A 20186-nucleotide genomic window follows, 5' to 3' on the forward strand; every position below is an offset into this window, starting at 1 on the left:
TACATTTCTGCAGGTTGGAAACAAGCCTGCTATAGTTAGCTGAACTTGTGATGGTTTGGGATCCTGTCCAACAAACGCCACATTCGCACCAGACATTTAAAGCACTATGGCACCGCTTTAAACAGTGAAGAATTCTGGGAGCTGTAGTTTGTTCAAGGTGCTGTTAGGAGACCCCTGTTCCTCTCCCAGAGCTACAATCCCCATATTGGTTAAACAACCATTCCCTCTTCCCAGGTAACTCTGGGAATGTAGCTCTGGAAGGGGAATGGGGTTTCCTAACAACTCTCAGCACTCTGAACAAACCACAGCTCCCAGAACTCTTTGCGGGAGGCCGTGACTGCTTGAAGCAGTATCAAAGCATTTTCAATGTTTGGGGTGAATACAGCCATATTCTGCTGAGAGTAAAAAGGTAAAGGGACCCCTGACCATTAGGTCCAGTCATGGCCGACTCTGGGGTTAGCTCCCAGAGGCGGCGGGGTGAGCTCCCGTTGTTCGGTCCCAGCTCCTGCCCACCTAGCAGTTCGAAAGCACCCTTAAGTGCAAGTAGATAAATAGGTACCGCTTTATAGCGGGAAGGTAACGGCGTTTCCGTGTGCTGCGCTGGTGCTGGCTTGCCAGCTGCAGCTTCGTCACACTAGCCACATGACCCAGAAGTGTCTTCGGAAGGCGCCGGCTCACGGCCTCTTGAGCGAGATGAGCACGCAACCCTAGAGTCGGACACGACTGGCCCGTACGTTGCCCCTGTTATAAGTAAAGGTAAAGGGACCCCTGACCATTAGGTCCAGTCGTGACCGACTCTGGGGTTGCGGCGCTCATCTCCCTTTTTGGCCGATGGAGCCGGCGTACAGCTTCCGGGTCATGTGGCCAGCATGACTAAGCCGCTTCTGGCGAACCAGAGCAGCACACGGAAACGGCGTTTACCTTCCTGCTGGAGCAGTACCTATTTATCTACTTGCACTTTGAGGTGCTTTCGAACTGCTAGGTTGGCAGGAGCTGGGACCGAGCAACGGGAGCTCACCCCATCGCGGGGATTCAAACCGCTGACCTTCTGATCAGCAAGCCCTAGGCTCTGTGGTTTAACCCACAGCGCCACCCACGTCCCATGAAATTAATGGGCCTAAGTTACACATGACCATTAATTTCAGCAAATCTACTGCGAGTAGGCCTAACATTGGACACCACCCTTTTTAGCAGGGGAGATCATACAGAATGGTACCCTCACACCTGCCATCTCTAGCAGGTCAAGCTGAGCAGGAGAGTGACTTGCGCAGGGGGACCCCATGAGCTTTGAGAATTGACCCAGAGTCTCCCTGCCAACAGTGCCAAGTGGCCTTCCAGAGGTTTCTGGACTACAGCTCCCAGCATGCCTGATCCTTGGCAATGCTGGCTGAAGATCATGGGCACTGGAATCCAACAACATCTGGCTCCCCATCCCTGCATTTAATGTGTGATCCCTGATTGTTTGGGGCATCCGCTAGGAAGGAGCTCGTTTGCCATGTTGGCTGTGGGGGATGACGGGAGCCAAGCGTCTGACAACACCCACAGTGCACATCGCTTTGGCTACTTCCCTCTACCCGCCCATAGATATTAGCTGTGCCTCTCCTCTTCCATGCAAAAAGATGCTTAAGGGAGCTTAAGGCCAGGAGTTATGGACTACAACCTTTCTGGGGGCTGTAAATTACAGCTCCAATCATCCTTGCCCACCAACCATGCAGACTGGGACCAATAGGGACTGGAAGAAGAGTTTGGATTTGAAATACCGCTTTATCACTACCCTAAGGGGTCTCAAAGTGGCTAACATTCTCCTTTCCCTTCCTTCCCCACAACAAACACTCTGTGAGGTGAGTGGGGCTGAGAGACTTCAGAGAAGTGTGACTGGCCCAAGGTCACCCAGCAGCTGCATGTGGAGGAGCGGGGAAGTGAACCCGGTTCCCCAGATTACGAGTCTACCGCTCTTAACCACTACACCACACTGGCTCTCATGGAGTCCGACAGCATCTGGCCAAGAAGAAAAGGCAAGGAGATGGAGGTTTTCACAGTGGGGGGGGGGGACTTCAGACCTCACTCAAGAGACGGCACGAGCTTTACCTCCTCCAGCTGGGTTCGGCCGGTGGCGAAACGTAGGCAGGGCTGTAGGGGGAGCTGTCGATGTGAGCAGGAGGTTAAGGAAGAAGTCGGCTCAGAGATTTGATGGGGAGGGAGTTTGCTGCCATTAGAGCAAGACTCCACAGATGGAGCGGTGCAGTGGTTTCTATTTTTTTGGTTCGATTTCCGTTAATGCTCTTTAATCCCCAGCGCTGAGATGAATCAAAGCGGGGAAAGTTGTGGGTGGGGAGGGGAGGGGAGGGGACACCTGCGATGCAGGAGAAGACGCGGGAGGCCAAAAGGATATCTGACGCATGTAGCGGCGGAGCGGAGACATCATCCTCCGGGGATCCCGCTGCACCCGTTCCACCAAACCGTGGTGCCGCGTGCCGCGGGCAGAGTCCAGCGGCGAATGGAGGGGACCCTGGACGGAAACAAGAAGGGAGTGGGTGGAAGCAGAATTAAAGGAAATAAATAATAATAATAATAATAATAATAATAATAATAATAAATGTTATTTATACCCGCCCTCCCCAGCCAAGACCGGGCTCAGGGTGGCTAACACCAGGTATAAAACAATTGATTAAAATACAACTTAAAAACAAGATTAAAATGCAGCCTCATTTCAGCAGAAACTCAAATCAAAAACTTTTTTGGGGATGAAAACGTCAAATCTTCACCAAGGCCAACTATCCAGACAGGGGAAAAAGCCAGAGAAGTCCCCAAATAGGAGTTCCATCACAGAAGGAGAAAGGAAAAAGGAAAGAGGAAAGAGGGGGAGGGGATCAAGTTGACTCCAAGCCAAAGGCCAGGCGGGACAACGCTGTCTTACAGGCCCTGCGGAAAGAAATCGGATCCTGAAGGGCCCTGGTCTCATGAGGCAGAGCGTTCCACCAGGCCGGGGCCAGTGCTGAAAAGGCCCTGCCTCTGGTTGAGGCTAATCTGACTTCCTTAGGAGAAGTCATAAGAGAAGCCTGGCTGCTAGATCCCACCGAGTCCAGCGACCTGTCCTCACAGTGGCCGACCAGATGCCTGTGGAGAACAAGACCTGAGCATGGCAGCAACTCTCCCCCTCCTGTGGCTTCCAGCAGTTGAGATTCAGAAGTATTGCTTTCTCCAGCAGCAGAGGCAGAGAACAGCTACCATGGCTAGCAGCCATAGACAGCTCTCTTTCTCCCCTCCGTGAATTTGTCCAATCCTCTTTTAAAGGCACCCAAGGGGTTTCAGAGGGACACAGGTGGCGCTGTGGTTTAAACCACAGAGCCTAGGACTTGCCGATCAGAAGGTCGGCGGTTCGAATCCCCACGACGGGGTGAGCTCCCATTGCTCGGTCCCTGCTCCTGCCAACCCAGCAGTCCGAAAGCACGCCAAAGTGCAAGTAGATAAATAGGTACCACTCTGGCGGGAAGGTAAATGGCATTTCCGTGTGCTGCTCTGGTTCGCCACATGACCCAGAAGCTGTACGCCGGCTCCCTCGGCCAGTAAAGCGAGACGAGCGCCGCAACCCCAGAGTCGGTCACAACTGGACCTAATGGTCAGGGGTCCCTTTACCTTTTTAAGGGGTTTCAGAATCAGGATCTCCAGTGGAGAAATGGGGAAACAGAGGTATGGTGCACTGCATTATAGGAGCAAATTCCTAGGGGCCAAGGGGTCTTTGCCCCCCCCCAAAAAAAGAAACATTGACGGAGGTTGCAATTTAAATAGTGCGCATGCGCTGCATCGTGTGATTGATTATGTGGGACTTACCGGTCCCCCAATATTTTATTCAAGTTGGCATTCCTGCATTGCATTACTTCAAAAGCGGGCATTCAAATGAAGAGGCCACTTTTATCTATCTATATATCAGCATGGTAAAATTTTGTGACGTTTGTTAATATACAGAAACGTGGATGGTCTCCATTCTCAAGCTTTTAAGCAGATTTGGATTATTTGATTCTTAACCATGTTCAAGCCTCCTTTATAGCGTTCTCAATTTTCTTACCCCTGAAACGGGGGGCGGGGGGGAATGGGAAAGGGGTGGGTGTTGTGTTTTTTAATAATTCAGATGTTTGTCTGATGCACTTATATGAGTAGATCCCTAAACAGAAATACTGTTTTTAACACTTGATTGGAAGCCGCCCAGAGTGGCTGGGGAAACTCAGCCAGATGGGCGGGGTATAAATAATAAATTATTATTATTATTATTATTATTATTATTATTATTATTATTATTACTACTACTACTACTACTACTACTAATACTACTACTCCTCAACATGTGCTTGCCCGGAAAGCTGACTTCAATCCACATTCTATCTGTTGTAATTAGGTTTCGTTTTCCTTTTACGTATACTAAAAAAGGGTATTTTATCTTCCTGTATGTTAAAAATCAATTAAAAACGTGTTCTAAAAATGGTGCCCGGATTTAGGCTCTGCTCTTAGTGCCATTGAGAAAAGAGAAAAAGGATAGACATAAACGGTTGGGGCTACGTGGAAATGGGCCGTGGAGACAGAGAACCTTGCCTTGCATGCAGGCTTCAATCCCTGAGCTCTCCAGGTAGGGCTGGGAATCAGAAGAGGCTGCCTCCCTGAAACCCTGGAGGGTGGAGACAATACAGTGGTACCTCGGGTTAAGAACTTAAATTCGTTCTGGAGGTCCGTTCTTAACCTTAAACTGTTCTTAACCTGAAGCACCACTTTAGCTAATGGGGCCTCCCGCTGTGCCGCCGGAGCACGATTTCTGTTCTCATCCTGAAGCACAGTTCTTAACCCAAGGTACTATTTCCGGGTTAGCAGAGTCTGTAACCTGAAGCATCTGTAAACCGGGGTACCACTGTACTGAGTTAGATGGTCTGTCTTAATATAAAGGCAAGTCCCTACGTTCCAGTTCTTAGAGGTTTTGATCAGCATTGTAAGGTGTAAGATCACTAAATGTCCCCAACCCCCATAGTTATAATTCATGGGTTGGCATCTCATTTTATTTTGCTCTTAATCTGATTTTAAGCTGTATTTTGTTTGTTTGACTTTTATGTTTTTAACGTATTATATATTTTGATGTTAGCCGCCCTGAGCCTGGTCCTGGCCAGGGAGGGCAGGGTATAAATCAAATTATTACCATTATTATTATTATTATTATTATTATTATTATTACTACTACTACAGTGGTACCTCAGGTTACAGATGCTTCAGGTTACAGATGCTTCAGGTTACAGACTCCGCTAACCCAGAAATAGTACCTTAGGGTTAAGAACTTTGCTTCAGGATAAGAACAGAAATCACGCGGCAGCAGCGGGAGGCCCCATTAGCTAAAGTGGTGCTTCAGGTTAAGAACAGTTTCGGGTTAAGAACGGACCTCCGGAACGAATTAAGTTCGTAACTAGAGGTACCACTGTATTATTATTGGCAGATGCTCAGTCATACACCCCTGCCCATTCTAATAGCATCTCTCATTTAACACCCCTGTTTTCTGGAGCATAGAGCATCCTCCTAGACAGAGGGGAAAGGTAAGTGAGAATAATACCATACCACACACAGGCAACAGTGGGTGGCCCAACCCTTCGCGAGGGACTGATCAGGGGAAAACCCCACACACCCACACAACTAGGCACAAGCCAACCCTCCTTCCGATTTACGATGTTTACCAGCCTGCTCTTAGAGGGCTGGTATGTCAAAAATTAAATGCCAGCGCCTCGGAATTTCAGATATTTCCCAACCCCCACCCACCTCAGTCCTGATCCAAAGAAAGAGACTGTTCCCTATAGCCAGGAGGGTGGGGGAAATCACGCTCACATGCAGACTCCTATAGATAGGTCGGAAAGGAGATTTTACAACTCCAGGGTTAATCAACACTCCTCCTTTACTACCACCTCCCACACTTCTGCTGGGGGCACCATAGAAAAATCAGATCCACTTCACAGCAGGGTTGTGTAGTGCAACTGTCTGAGTCATTAATTCAACAGGTCCAGCTCAGAGATGGGGAAAACATCACCTGTTAGGCTTCCAACTGGCCCCCTGGCTATTCAAGAGCACAGGAGAGCTTTCGGGCGGGGGGGGGGGCAGACAGTTGGACCCAATTCTGCCCTCATTTATCTAAGGCTCAGTCACATTGTGGAAAGAGAACCAAATTCAGGAAAGAAGCCTCTGCCAGAGGAAAAGCAGCCCAGGACCTTTGCAAGATCTGCGTCCCCAGTTACCTGAAACTCAGAGGTGCCGCTCCCAATCTGGTTGACGTTGGGTAAAGAGCCGCCATAGTACGGGCCTCGACTATGCGCCAAACGCAGCTTCTGGGCCTGGAGCTAAATCGGTGATTCAAGCAAAAAGGAAAAAAGCCATTTCAGTGCCAGAACATTTATTTATTCCTATTCAGCAAGGTTTATATACCACTTAATCAATAAACAGATAGACAGACAGATATAATTGATACACATTGCGCACATAGGAAGATAGAGATCAGAGCGCTCTATGTAAAACGTTCACGTGTTTCAATCTGCTTTTCGCTTTATCGCTGATCTTAATTTTCAAAAAAATGTTTTAAACAGCTGTGTTTAACTGTCTTTATGAAGTGTTTAACTTCTGTCTTAACTTATAGTTTTATTCTTTTTGTAAACCACTTTTAGGGTTTTCTTTTTAAACAATTAACCAGCATAAAATTTTATAAGCTAAATGAAAATAAATGAATTTCAAATGGGTGATAAAAATGAACTTCATAAAGACAGTAGATGCTGCAACTTCCCCGGAGAAGTAAACCCCTCCCTGCACTAGAACCAGGTTTTGGGGGCCTCGTCTAAGCCGCCATCACCCCTCAATAACACACAAACATAAGAATCTAGGAAGAACCCTAGTGGAAGAGACCAAGGGCCCATTGAGTCCAACATCCTGTTCTCCCAGTGGCCCTGCAATACAAACATGGTAAAATGTGGGCAGCCAGGGCAATAGTTTAAGCATGCAGTTGTTTCGATCCCTTCCTTAAAGCCCTCTAATCTTGCAACTGCAGTCTTGTTGTGGTGTGTTGAGGTCGCCCCACAACCTCCGCTCTGCAAATTCTAGTAATGGGGGCGGTGGGAGAGAAATCTCTCCAATTTCCCTTCGGGTAGCTGAGCCAAGAGTCAGGTAAGTTTCATGGTGGCGGGTGTGTTGAAACCACTAGCTGGAAAACCCAAGTGGGGAGAATTGCTCTTGTACCCGCGTCCTGCTTGTGACTTGCCCGCTGGGATATGCTGTCTGGCTACTGTAAGAACCAGTGTTCGAAATTCCCTGGTAGCCAGGCATGTTTTGTGACTGGGAATGGTCTACTTGCAACCAATTTGAAATGTCTTTTTTTAATAAACAATTTTTTAATTTTTAAATTTTTTTTACCAACAACCAAAAACAAACAGTGAAACCACCCAGGTGGCTGATACATTGGGTATACATAATGAATAATAACATATTCAAAGCAACCATCTGTACAATTCTATATACATTAACACTCCTCCCTCCACAAGGTTTATTTAACTTTTAACATTTTAATTGCCCCAAATTGTTCAAACCTGCTCAAATAATTCAATATCTTCTCCAACCAATCCTCCTCCTTCTCACTGACCTTAAACCCTTTCATTTTGTGTATCTTCACAGTTAGAGATTCTAAATTTTTTTTTTCTGTTTTTTCCTCCATTGGTTCACCCCTAGCTCTTCTGCATTTTTCCGGTTACTCGCTATAACCTGTCTGGCTGCAATTACCATCAATTTTACCCATTTACATTCCTCTTTCGTTTCTAGCTCGGTGCTACTCAGGCTAATAAGAACCATTAATTTAGATATTTCCACCTTCCTACCCACAATTCCCGATATTTCTATACCAATCTGTTTCCAGAATTCATTAACTAACGGACAATTCCAATTCATTAACTAATGGACAACTGACCAATTTGAAATGTCTTGCTGCAGGTACCACGACCGACATCTCCACCACCTGGCTGCGCACTGCAGCGCAAGAGTAAAATTGTTACCGTGCACGTCGGCTGGCTGGCGCTATGGCACAACTTGAAGAGTAAAATTGCCACCCTGTGCTGTGCGATTATTGTGATTTCGGGTACTACAGATTCATTCCTTGGTTGAATTCAAAGTAAGATTGCCCCATTTACATTTGTGGTTTCCAACTGACAACTGCGATTAGAAATGTGGCATTAAAAATGTGTCACCGATGTGAATTGTGAATTCGTTCATGTGTTCTTTTGGAGGGGGGGCGGAAATTACTGTAATTGCTGGAATGCGCGACTGAATTGTTTAAAAATCTTGTAAAAAAATGTGACTGGACATTCTGTTGCGGTGACTGTAACCTGGGTTTCAGGTGCCGTTTGCCGAATAGCTTATATATCTGAGTTTCTAACACTGGTAAGAACAGGATACTGGACTAGACGGGCTGTTGGGTCTGATCCAGCAGGCCCTTCTTATGTGGCCTTCCACACCTCTCTCTCTGGCCCTCAGGACTCTCCTCAGGCCACAATCCTCCTCACCAGGCCTGCTTTGCACCCGCCTTGAGCTTGGCCTGACTGAGATGTGTCCTAGAACTCGGACCATGCCTCTCACTGGCATAGAAGGCTGTGCAAGAAACTAGGCTATTATCATCAACATGGCTGCCCGCTTTTGCCTCTGGTCCTGCTTACCACTCAGCCAATACAGTGGTACCTCGGGTTACAGACACTTCAGGTTACAGACTCCGCTAACCCAGAAATAGTACCTCGGGTTAAGAACTTTGCTTCAGGATGAGAACAGAAATCGTGTGGTGACAGCGGCGTGGCAGCAGCAGGAGGCCCCATTAGCTAAAGTTGTGCTTCAGGTTAAGAACAGTTTCAGGTTAAGAACGGGCCTCCGGAAGGAATTAAGTACTTAACCCAAGGTACCACTGTATATGGAGGACACAGATTTTATAAGATAGCAGAGGGAGCCTTCTGAGAGCATGGAGTGACTGGTTCCTGCCTCTTCCCCCTCCCTCTCCAAACTTATCATGTTGACCATCTAACCGTCCCCTCCACATTTCCCAACTTTCACCATCACATTCCATCACCCAGACAGCCCAGAGTGCTTGCAGTTGACGGATCCTATGCAAAGGCGCCCTCAATCTGCATAATTTAGATTGAGCACAGAGTTTGATTTGGGGGTTGTGGCGGAGGAAAAGGAACATCAGAAGGACACACAGATCTTTTACCACTCGTAGGGTAAAGCCGTGGAATAAATCTCAGGCAGTAACAAAGAAAGGATTGGAATCCACTGGAAGAAAGGTGATTTAACTGGTGCTCTGATTTATTATTACTCGCCATGCAGAGTTCTTCAAGAGGCTTCCAAGTTCTTAAAAAGCCCTCCAGATGTTGCAGGACTACAACTCCCAGCAGCCAGCATGGCCCAACAGCCAGGAATCCTGGGAGTTGTAGTGCAGTCACATCAAGAGGGAGGGCCAAGGTTTTCCCCACGCCTGGCATAAAGCCACACTGAAAGATCGGGGGGTATGCGAGAGAAGCCATGAAGTAAACGACATGGCAGATGCAATAATAAAAGGTCAGCAGCAAACACATGCCGTCGACAGCCAGCAAAATGATCACTAATCAAAATGCCTGGAAGAAAAGAGATATTTCTGCCTGGGGCTGAAATAAGTCTTAACGATGGTGTCCCAGTGAATCTCACTGGGAAGAGTGTGCCAAAACTGAACAGCCCCCTCCCACCCTTGTTGCTACTCTCCAAACTTCCCTCTCGTTAAAAGAAAATAGGCTGGACAATATAATGGGAGGAAAGAGGGGCAGCTAGTAGCTAAATGGAACCTGAATGCCCAGGAGCAGTATACCTCAGAGTGAGCAGATGGCAGAGACACAGCACACAGGGGCTCGCCAGTACTTTCACGCTAAGCTAGATGAACCCTTGTTCCGACCCAGTATTACATTTATTATTGAATCATCAAGTTGGAAGGAGTCCTGGCTGAAGGTCATTCATTCTAACCCACCACCAATGCAGGGAATCTGCTGTTGCAACATTCCCTATAGGTGGGCCAGCTTCCCACTACGGCCTCGGTCCTGAAGGAGCGTCTCCACCCCCATCATTCAGCCCGGACACTGAGGTCCAGAGCCGAGGGCCTTCTGGAGGTTCCCTCATTGCAAGAAGTGAAGTTACAGGGAACCAGACAGAGGGCCTTCTCGGTGGTGGCACCCGCCATGTGGAACGCCCTCCCATCAGATGTGAAGGAAACAAGCAGCTATCTTATCTTTAAAAAGACATCTGAAGGCAGCACTGTTTAGGGAAGTTTTTAATATTTAAATCTGTATTGTTTTTAATACTCGATTGGGAGCCGCCCAGAGTGGCTGGGGAAACCACTGGGGAAATATAAATATTAAATTATTATTATTACAGTGGTGCCTCGCAAGACGAAAAGAATCCGTTCCGCGATTCTCTTCGTCTAGCGGTTTCTTCATCTTGCGAAGCAAGCCCATTGACAGCTTAACGGATTAGCACTATTAGCGGTCTAGTGGCTTTTAGCGATCAGCTGAGAGGCGGCTTATCAGCGGAACAGCTGATAAGCGGCTTAGCGGCTTAGGAAAGGGGGGGGAGCGGAAAAAAACCGCGGGAACCCGCAAGACATTTTCGTCTTGCGAAGCAAGCCCATAGAGAAATTCGTCTAGCGGGTTTTCCGTCTTGCGAGGCGTTCGTCTTACGGGGCACCACTGTATTACTACTACTACTACTACTATTATTATTATTATTATTATTATTATTATTATTATTATTATTATTATTATTAGAAAGTGGGGAACCGCAGCTCCCAACAGCCTCCAGTCACATGGGCACAGATAGAATCATTGAACTGTAGAGTTGGAAAGGACCATGAGGGTCATCTAGTCCAACCCCCTACCATGCAGGAATCTTTTGCCCAATGTGGGGCTCGAACCCATTGCCCTAAGATTAAGAGTCTCATGCTCTACCAACTAAGCTATCCCTTATACGACCAGGGTGACCTGATGCTTTGGGCTATGATTCCTGACAGCCTTCACCAGCACTTGCTTCACCCGCTGCCAGAACCTGAAACAGAGACTCCTAATTGGCCCACTGTAGTCATATATGGAACGGGACATGGGTGGCGCTGTGGGTTAAACCACAGAACCTAGGACTTGCTGATCAGAAGGTCGGCGGTTCAAATCCCCACGACGGGGTGAGCTCCCGTTGCTCGGTCCCTGCTCCTAACAATCTAGCAGTTTGAAAGCACCTCAAAGTGCAAGTAGATAAATAGGTACGACTCTGGCGGGAAGGTAAACGGCGTTTCCATGCGCTGCTCTGGTTCACCAGAAGCGGCTTAGTCATGCTGGCCACATGACCCGGAAGCTGTACGCCGGCTCCCTCGGCCAATAAAGTGAGATGAGTGCCGCAACCCCAGAGTCGATCACGACTGGACCTAATGGTCAGGGGTCCCTTTACCTTTACCTTAGTCATATATGGGGAGCTGGCACACCTCAAGTTATCCTGGATCCAGGCCATATTGGGCTTTAAAGCAAGATTGGGAATTTGTGGCTTTCCATGTCTGGTTGGACTACAGCTCCTATCAGCACCGACCAGTGGTCTGGCTGGCTGGGGCTGATGGAAGCTGGACTTTAGCAGCAGCTATAGGAACATGGATTTCCACATCTCCGCTTTAAAGCTAAAAAGCAGTGCTTTAAAATGAGCCACCAGTAACTAGAGCCACTTCGTCGCTATTGATGTTATGCAGGTGACATTTAGGATCACCTTCGACTTGTGCAAGAACGGAAAGAATCTCCGGTTTCCTCTCCTGGAGTTTTTCTCAGCACGTATGAAGGTACCCTCTAGAGCAGTGTTTCCCAGCCTTGTGCCTCCAGCTGTTTTTGAACTACAACTCCCATCATCCCTGACTAGCAAGACCAGTGGCAAGGGATGATGGGAATTGTAGTCCAAAAACAGCTGGAGGCACAAGGTTGGGAAACACTGCTCTAGAGGAGAGGTGCTGGGGAGGCTTGTGCCAGCCAGAATCGCACCCTCCAACCAGAAAGCCTTGCTTCAAATTTGCAGGCTCAGCTAAAGCGGGGAGAGAACCCAACACTGTCCACAACGGGAAATGGAACGTATAAACACAGGAAGTTGTCCAAAGATCAGATCTTTGGTCGGTGTATATCAGTACAGCGGTACCTTGGTTCTCAAACTTAATCCGTTCCGGGAGTCTGTTTGACACCTGAAATAGTTTGAAAACCACCAAGGCGCGGCTTCCGATTGGCTGCAGGAGTTTCCTGCACTCAATTGGAAGCCGCGGAAGCAGTGGCAGATGTTTGGCTTCCGAAAAACATTCTCAAACCGGAACACTCACTTCCGGGTTTGTGGCATTCGGGAGCCGATTTGTTCGGGAACCAAGGTATCACTGTATTGTCTACGCAAAGGGCAAGGAACCTCAGTCCCAAGGACAAGATGCCGCCTTCCAGGCTTCTCTCTCCAGCCCTCAAGACTTTCCCTACAGGTGTCTCCTCTCCTTGCCACACCCCCTCTCCACAAGCCACGCCCCTCCGCCACACAGGACTTCGACCAGCGGATTTGCCACTTGGCCCCTGGCCTGAAACCGTGGTCAGTCGCTGCCAGGCAGTGTTGGCAAAAGGAAGAAGAACCTGAGATCTTCCAGGTTGGAGCAGCCAACTGCCATTATTCCCTGCTAGTTTGGCCAGTGGTCAGGGATGCTGACAGTGGGGGTTTTAGTCTAGCAACGTTTAGGTGCATCTCTAGATAGCTAGATGGAGCAATGGTCTGAGTCAATACAAAGCAGCTCTTTGGATCACACTATACTGTATATCAATGGGACGCGGGTGGCGCTCTGGGTTAAACCACAGAGCCTAGGGCTTGCCGATCCGAAGGTCGGCGGTTCGAATCCCCGCAACAGGGTGAGCTCCTATTGCTCGGTCCCTGCTCCTGCCAACCTAGCAGTTTGAAAGCACCTCAAAGTGCAAGTAGATAAATAGGTACCGCTCCGGAGGGAAGGTAAATGGCGTTTCCGTGCGCTGCTCTGGTTCGCCAGAAGCGGCTTAGTCATGCTGGCCCCATGACCCAGAAGCTGTACGACGGCTCCCTCGGCCAATAAAGCGAGATGAACACCTCAACCCCAGAGTTGGCCACGACTGGACCTAACGGTCAGGGGTCCCTTTAGCTTTTTATACTGTATATCCCACAAAGCAGGTCCAGGTTAGCGCTTAAGAGCCTGCGCTTATGTTTTCGAGGTTCTCTGCACGTCACGGTGCAACATTTAACTGGCTCGTAAATCCACCTCTCACCCAACAAGAGGGAGGCAAATCTGAACTAGCTAACTGGCATCTGGCCTGTTTTGCCGCAGGGTGGGTTGCTTTTGGAGCCCTGAGGATGGATCTCTGCTTCATTTTATCTACCTAGGGGATCCTGCCTATCACAAGCCTTTCTGGAAGGACTGGTTTGAGGGAAAACACCTGAGCACGTCCCCTCAAGGTATAGAATTCGCAGCCTAACCAACCTGCCGTCGGGTGAAAATTAACCAGCCGTTTCTTGCGCAAACAGGGGAGCGCATCAACACCGCCCCAAAGCAGTGAGGTGACGTCACCCCCCTTTTCGAATTGGGGCGTGCGGCGGCAGACACAGGAGTCGGATTCCACGGAAGCGAGATTTCGTGTCCTACGCAAAAACAAAGTCACTAGACCTCGTGACTGCACAGAGATATCTAAAGGGGTGCCAAGGAGCAAAACTGGAAAGAGGTCTTAAGATTCCCAGCTATACGCAACCTTCTTAAGGGAAGACAGTGGTGCCTCGCAAGACGAACGCCTCGCAAAACGAAAAACTCGCAAGACGAAAGAGTTTTCCGTTTTTGAGTCGTTCCGCAAGACGAATTTCCCTATGGGCTTGCTGGAAACCCGACCTCTTCTGAAGGCTGGGGGGGGGGGGGACAAGGGCTTTTCTTCCCACCACCAGCCTTCAGAAGGCTGTTCTGAAGGCTGGCGGTGGGAAGAAAAGCCCTTCTCCCCACCTCCCGCCCTGCAAGCTCCGGGGACAGGAGGGCTTTGCTGCCGCCCGCCAGCATTTTAAAAGCCCCCGGGACAGCGGAAACTTCGAAGAAAAGCCCTTGTCCCCCCCCCCCCAGCCTTCAGAAGAGGTCAGGGGACAGACTGTCCCAGGACCTGGTCTGAAGGCGGTTTCCATAGGAACGCATTGATTGATTTTCAATGCATTCCTATGGGAAACCGTGCTTCGCAAGATGAAAAACTCGCAAGAAGAAAAAACTTGCGGAACGAATTAATTTCGTCTTGCGAGGCACCACTGTACGCCAAGTTTTAGGCAAAAGAGAGCAAAGGGCTGGGTAAATATTGCCAGCTTCAAGTTTCTAGTCATTGAGGGTTTCGTTGGTTCAAGTACAAAAAGGACCCTTGATCAAGACAGGCTTCTAAACCATACCTTGCTTGGTCACCTGGGATGAATACACAGCCAAGGGAGGAGAACTTTCATAACCTTGGGAGATAGCTGGGCTTCTCCATCCCCTACTTCAGGCCACTGATTTGACACCAGCGACCAGCATGTTAACAGGTGGACCAGTCAGTGCTGTTCCAGGCTACTAACTTCCACTGATATATTTGCAAATCTGGTTCAGGAAGGCTGGAACTATGGATTAGACAAATTTATGGTTAGCAGGAAATCAGCCCTGAGTGCTCACTGGAAGGACAGATGCTGAAGCTGAGGCTCCAAGACTTTGGCCTCCTCATGAGAAGAGAAGACTCCCTGGAAAAGACCCTGATGTTGGGAAAGATGGAGGGCACAAGGAGGAGGGGACGACAGAGGACGAGATGGTTGGACAGTGTTCTCGAAGCTACCAGCATGAGTTTGACCAAACTGCGGGAGGCAGTGGAAGACAGGAGTGCCTGGCGTGCTCTGGTCCAGGGGGTCACGAAGAGTCGGACACGACTAAACAACAACAACAAGGCATGCAAAAAGGTCCGAGATGATGAAAGGGGATTGGAGGAGCAGCTGTTGATATCTCAAAGACCTTGGCAGAAGCCAACAGACGTCTGCTGTTAGGGGAAAGGACATCTCTTCCATGTCAAAGTTTACTGATTCACCTCCCTTCCCCATAACACATGCACACTTTCATGGAATTGTAGAGTTGGAAGGGACCCAAAGTGTAATCTAGTCCAACTTCCTGCAATGTCTCAACTAAAGCATCTATCACAGACGGCCATCCAACCTCTGCTTAAAAACCTCCAAGGAAGGAGAGCCCACCACGGGAGTCCATTCAACTGTCAAACAGCTCTGACGGTCAGAAAGTGCTCCCTGATGTTTAGCTGGAATCTCCTTTCTTATAACTTGAAGCCATTGGTTTGGGTCCTACCCTCCGGAGTGGAAGAAAATAAACTTTCTCCATCTTCCATGTGGCAGCCCTTGAGATATGTGAAGATGGCTATCGTATCTCCTCTTTACCAGACTAAACATACCCAATTCCCTCAACCGGTCCTCATAAGGCTCGGTTTCCAGACCCTCGATCCTCCTCTGCGCACTTTCCAGCTTGTCAATCACACCATTTCGATTCACACAAATGTGGTTTGGCAGAAGTCAAACAAACTTCGCATATATGTGGGATGTCATTATGAAAAAGAGTGGGCTGAATCCAATTAATTTCCACTCAGGGAAAACCAACTGAAATCAATGGAGCAAAGTTAGTCATGTCTATTCATGTCTTAATTTCAGTGGCCTTACTCTGAGCAGATGTAATGTTATAATTTGCATAGGGTTGTATCCAACAAGTTCCTACACAATGGAGAAAAGCAATCCACCTAAATTAATTCTCAGGTGTCTGGACAGCTCAGGCAGGCCTCGCAAAGAGTTTTCCATTTCTCCCTCTGACCGTCCAGTGATGTTCTCAGTGGATCCTCCAACCTAGTGGCCAAACGCTGGGAAGTCACCCCAAGTCGACAGGATGAAGATTCTTGGGAATTGTAGTTTGCTAAGGGTGCCAAGAGTCATTAGGAGACACCCCCCATTTCCCTCCTAGAGCTACAATTCCCGCCATTCCCTGGGAACAGGGATTGATTGTTGACCCACTTTGGAAATTATAGCTCTTGAGGAGAACTGGGGGTGGGGTGTCTCCTAACAACTCTCAGAATTCTTGATAAACTACAGCTCCCAGGATCCTTTGCGGGAGGCCATGGCTGTTTAAAGTGGTATCGTAGTGTTTTAAATGTATGGTGCAGGTGTGGCCTTCCAGGCTTGATCTAACATGGCAAGCCTTCACTGGAAACAGAGAAGCACTTCCTGAGTGCCACTCTTAAGTCCCCAAATCTGTACAGATCTGAGGGTGCGTAATACACACTCCAGGTAGACTCCTGGCACAGAAATCCCCAGGGCTCCAGCCTGACCCAACCTTGGCAAGTGATACCAACTCAACTCGCCAAGACAGCCGCATCCAGTGTGCCCCTCCACCCCCGCCGAGGCCAGGCCGCTGTTTTTGCGTTTTCTCATCCTTTGCCCAATCTAATTTTAACCATCTCCGGGGAGCAGACTTTCCCCCTCTTTCCCGTGGGAGATTGTTCCAGATCTGCGGAATGAAAAGAAGAGGGGGGGACCTGCCCAACATTTTGCCTCGAGCACTGCAGAAGCCAGAGAGAAGACGACAACTTTATCAGCATATTCTCCAAGCATCGTTCAGAGCAAAAAAAAAAGAAAGCCAATTGTCGAAATAATGTTTCCTAGTTGGTTATGTATCTCCAGATGTTCACCACATTTCACGGCCCTAATCACGACCAGGGAGAGAATCACACAGGGAGATAAATGAATGAACCAACGACCTCAGCAAGTCTGTCAGGAGAGACTCATTCCTCCCTGGAAACCCAAAAACAATGGTAGAAGAAAACTCAAGCAAGAGGATTTCTGTTACAGAGGGGGTGGAAGAACCTGCCGCCCTGATATTGCTGGACTACAACTCCCATCAGTCCTGCTTGTCGGCCATACTGGGTGGGGCTGATGAGGCAGTATCCAGAAGACCAGAGAGTCTCTACTCAATGTATAAGAGAGACTTTTGACATGTTCAGCTTAGGATATTCAGTTGTTAAAAGACTGAGGATGGGAGAGATTTCTGAGTAACCCAGAGATACTGGCATCAAGTCCCCCTTCTGCCAGCAAGGCCTGAAGCTTGTTCTCACTATGCTGCTTAGGTCTGACCTAAGCCCTCTGTGAATGGCAATTCATGGTTAATACACCTGTGCACACTTTATATCCCAAGTGCCCTCTCTGCCCATGTTAGATAGACCAGTCTGCCCTATCCAAGGGAAGGGACATCTGCTTTGCAGGTTCAATCTCTGGCATCTCCAGGTAGGACTGGAAGAGAACTCTGTTTGAAATCCTGGGCAGCTGCTACCAGGCAGGGTAGTCAATACTAAGAAAGATTTATCAATGGTCTGATTCAGTGGATGGCAGCTTCCTATGTTCCAGTCTGTGGGGAAGATTTGCACTGATGCTCATCAAAATCTGTAGCTGATTTCAGCAGTTAAGCATTCTATACTGTAAAACACAGCGGTGTCCCCATCAAGCCCACCTCCCCTATTACAGTACATCCCTCCCCCAGATTCCTCCTCTATGGAGTGCTCCATGCCATTACCCAATCAGGCCAAACTCTCCCTATTCTCCTTCTCCCTTGCTTTTCCTTATGCGAGTGTTTCAATGACCCCCCACCCTTCCCTAAACAGCGTGCTTCCACAATGGTCTCATCGGTTCTAACATTGATCTTGGGGAAAATGGGAGCCCTCAGTCCTGAGAATTCTACTCTTCCACAAGTCCCCTACACTGCAGTAGCTCACTAATGACACCCACCTCAAATACACCAGGCCATACCCCTAGATAAGGTCCCTCCATAACCTGATTCATTCACAGCCAACTCTCAAGCCATTGCTCTCCTACAGACAGTTCCACCCTCATTTACATCCTAAGCCAGGCCTTCCCAAACATTTCATCCCAGCAGACCACATAAAAATGGCTCAGGGTCTCAGCAGACCCCGTAATGGTTTTCCTGCCTGTTGCTGCAATCGTAATGTGCTATGCTAGATGCTGGATGATTCCTTAATAGTATTTCCTATGAATTTTATCAAATTGCAATTTGAATTCCACAGAACTCCATCGATTGGACAATGAACTGGAGAATTCCACAGAATTCAAATTGTAATACAAGATAATATACTATAAGGAATATAGTGGGTAACCTTCCAGAGGGTGGGTGGGTTGCATGCCATTGGTCGACCTGAGGCAAGGAGTTTGGTGCAGGGGTTAGGCTAGGACTTGGGAGACCAGGGTTCAAATCCCCACTTGGCCATGAAGCTCACTGTGTCATTTTGGGCCTGTCACTGCCTCTCAGCCTAACCTAACTCACAGGGTTATTGTGGAGGAAGAGACCCACGTATTTATCGTTTAAAAAGGTAAAGGGAACTCTGACCATTAGGTCCAGTTGTGACCGACTCTGGGGTTGCGGCGCTCATCTCGCTTTATTGGCGGAGGGAGCCGGCGTACCGCTTCTGGGTCATGTGGCCAGCATGACTAAGCTGCTGGCGAACCAGAGCAGCGCACGGAAATGCCATTTACCTTCCCACCGGAGCGGTACCTATTTATCTACTTGCACTTTGATGTGCTTTCGAACTGCTAGGTTGGCAGGATCTGGGACTGAGCAACGGGAGCTCACCCCGTCACGGGGATTCGAACCGCCGACCTTCTGATCGGCAAGTCCTAGGCTCTGTGGTTTAACCCACAGCGCCACCCATGTCCCTCTCATTTATCTATTAGAAAATAGATAAATAAGACAGCACCCAACACAGGGTGTCCGCCAATTCACATCCTTACAGCCACCACCATCTTCCCTAAGGCGCTTCCATGACCTCTCTCAGCACCCCCTCCCCTTATCACCTCCCATGACCCCAAAACAAGCCCCCCACTACCTCTCCCTTTCACCCATTTAAGCACTTAAGACTCAGCATCTCTTCCTCCAAGAGACCCAACATCATCATCACCTTATCTCACACGCCCATCTTCAACTGAGGATGCCCCCCATGACCTCACACCCGCCTAGTCCAATCCACGCCCTCCAACTCTGTCATTGGCTCCCCACCACCCCAGTTTTCCCCCCTCCACACCCATCCTTAACTGATGCTGTACCCCAGGACCTCAACCAATCCACGCCCTCCCCTTCCCAAGTCGGCGCCCCGTCATTGGCTCCCTTCCCACCCCGTTCTCCCACCCCCAAGACCGGATGTCGCTACCCCCCTATATCTGCCCCTCACCGGAAGTCGGTTCCCCCATTCCTCCGCAGCGCCCCCTCAGGGACGGACCGGCCGAGGGGCAGGCGGGCGGCGAGGCGGCCTTTCACCCTCACCTTCCCCGTCCCGTCCTCCCTCCTCGCCGTTGTCCTCCTTACCCGTGTGGTGCCCAGCTCCATCATCACCTCCTCGAAGGCCGCCGTCTCCTCGGCCTGCCGCTGCTTCTGCAGCGCGATCTTCTCGCTGAACTTGCGCGGGTTGGACGCAGCGGCGGCGGCTGCCGCGGCCGACGCAGCCACGACGCCCCCCGCAGCGCCGCCCGACGACGACGAGGAGGAGGAGCCCGGTCCGGCTCCCGCAGCCGCCGCCGCCGCCGCGGCCCCGGAGCCCGACGCCGCCATCTTGGTCCTCCGCCGCCGCCTCCTCCTCCTCCTCACAACCCTCCCTGGCCCGTGAGAGGAGCGTCGGGGCCGCGGCCTTCCCTCCCTCTGTGAGCTCGGCCGCGGGGCACGACGGGAAAGCGAGTTTGTTTACTTGCCTCGCCGACATGGGGCGCGCGCGGCCGAGGAAAGGAGGCGAGACTACGGCTCCCGGCGCGCCCCGCGCGAGCAATGAGAGGGGTGAGGACGCTCCGCCGCAAGGGACGACGGGAGGTGGAGTCCTCTCGTCCCTAAGGCGCCGGTCTAAGCAGGGGCAGCGGGAACTACCTCTCCCGCCGCGCCCTGCGCGGACTCGGCTTTGGGGAGACTGGCGCATCCTTTAATTTGGTGCGGGGTTAGAAGCGTAATGGTATTGATTTTAAACCCGTAAGCCGATTTAGAAGCTCCTTTGGGCGTGTAAGCGGTATATAAATTACTATCAGTG

General features: G+C 49.6%; 1 protein-coding gene across 1 annotated transcript in view; it reads right to left on the reverse strand.

Moving 5' to 3' along the window:
* Positions 1-20186, reverse strand: part of CRTC2 (CREB regulated transcription coactivator 2) — a 41549-nt gene extending 21363 nt beyond the window's left edge. The window contains exons 1-4 of the mRNA XM_081840947.1: positions 19481-20186; positions 6258-6359; positions 2391-2509; positions 2089-2148 (exon numbers count right to left, since the gene is read on the reverse strand). Coding sequence (XP_081697073.1) covers positions 2089-2148; positions 2391-2509; positions 6258-6359; positions 19481-19723 — 524 coding nt within the window. The 5' untranslated portion in view covers positions 19724-20186. The remainder of the gene's footprint in view (positions 1-2088; positions 2149-2390; positions 2510-6257; positions 6360-19480) is intronic.

Source organism: Podarcis erhardii (assembly GCF_964252035.2).
Source record: "Podarcis erhardii genome assembly, chromosome: 15".
Taxonomy (NCBI): Eukaryota; Metazoa; Chordata; class Lepidosauria; order Squamata; family Lacertidae; genus Podarcis; species Podarcis erhardii.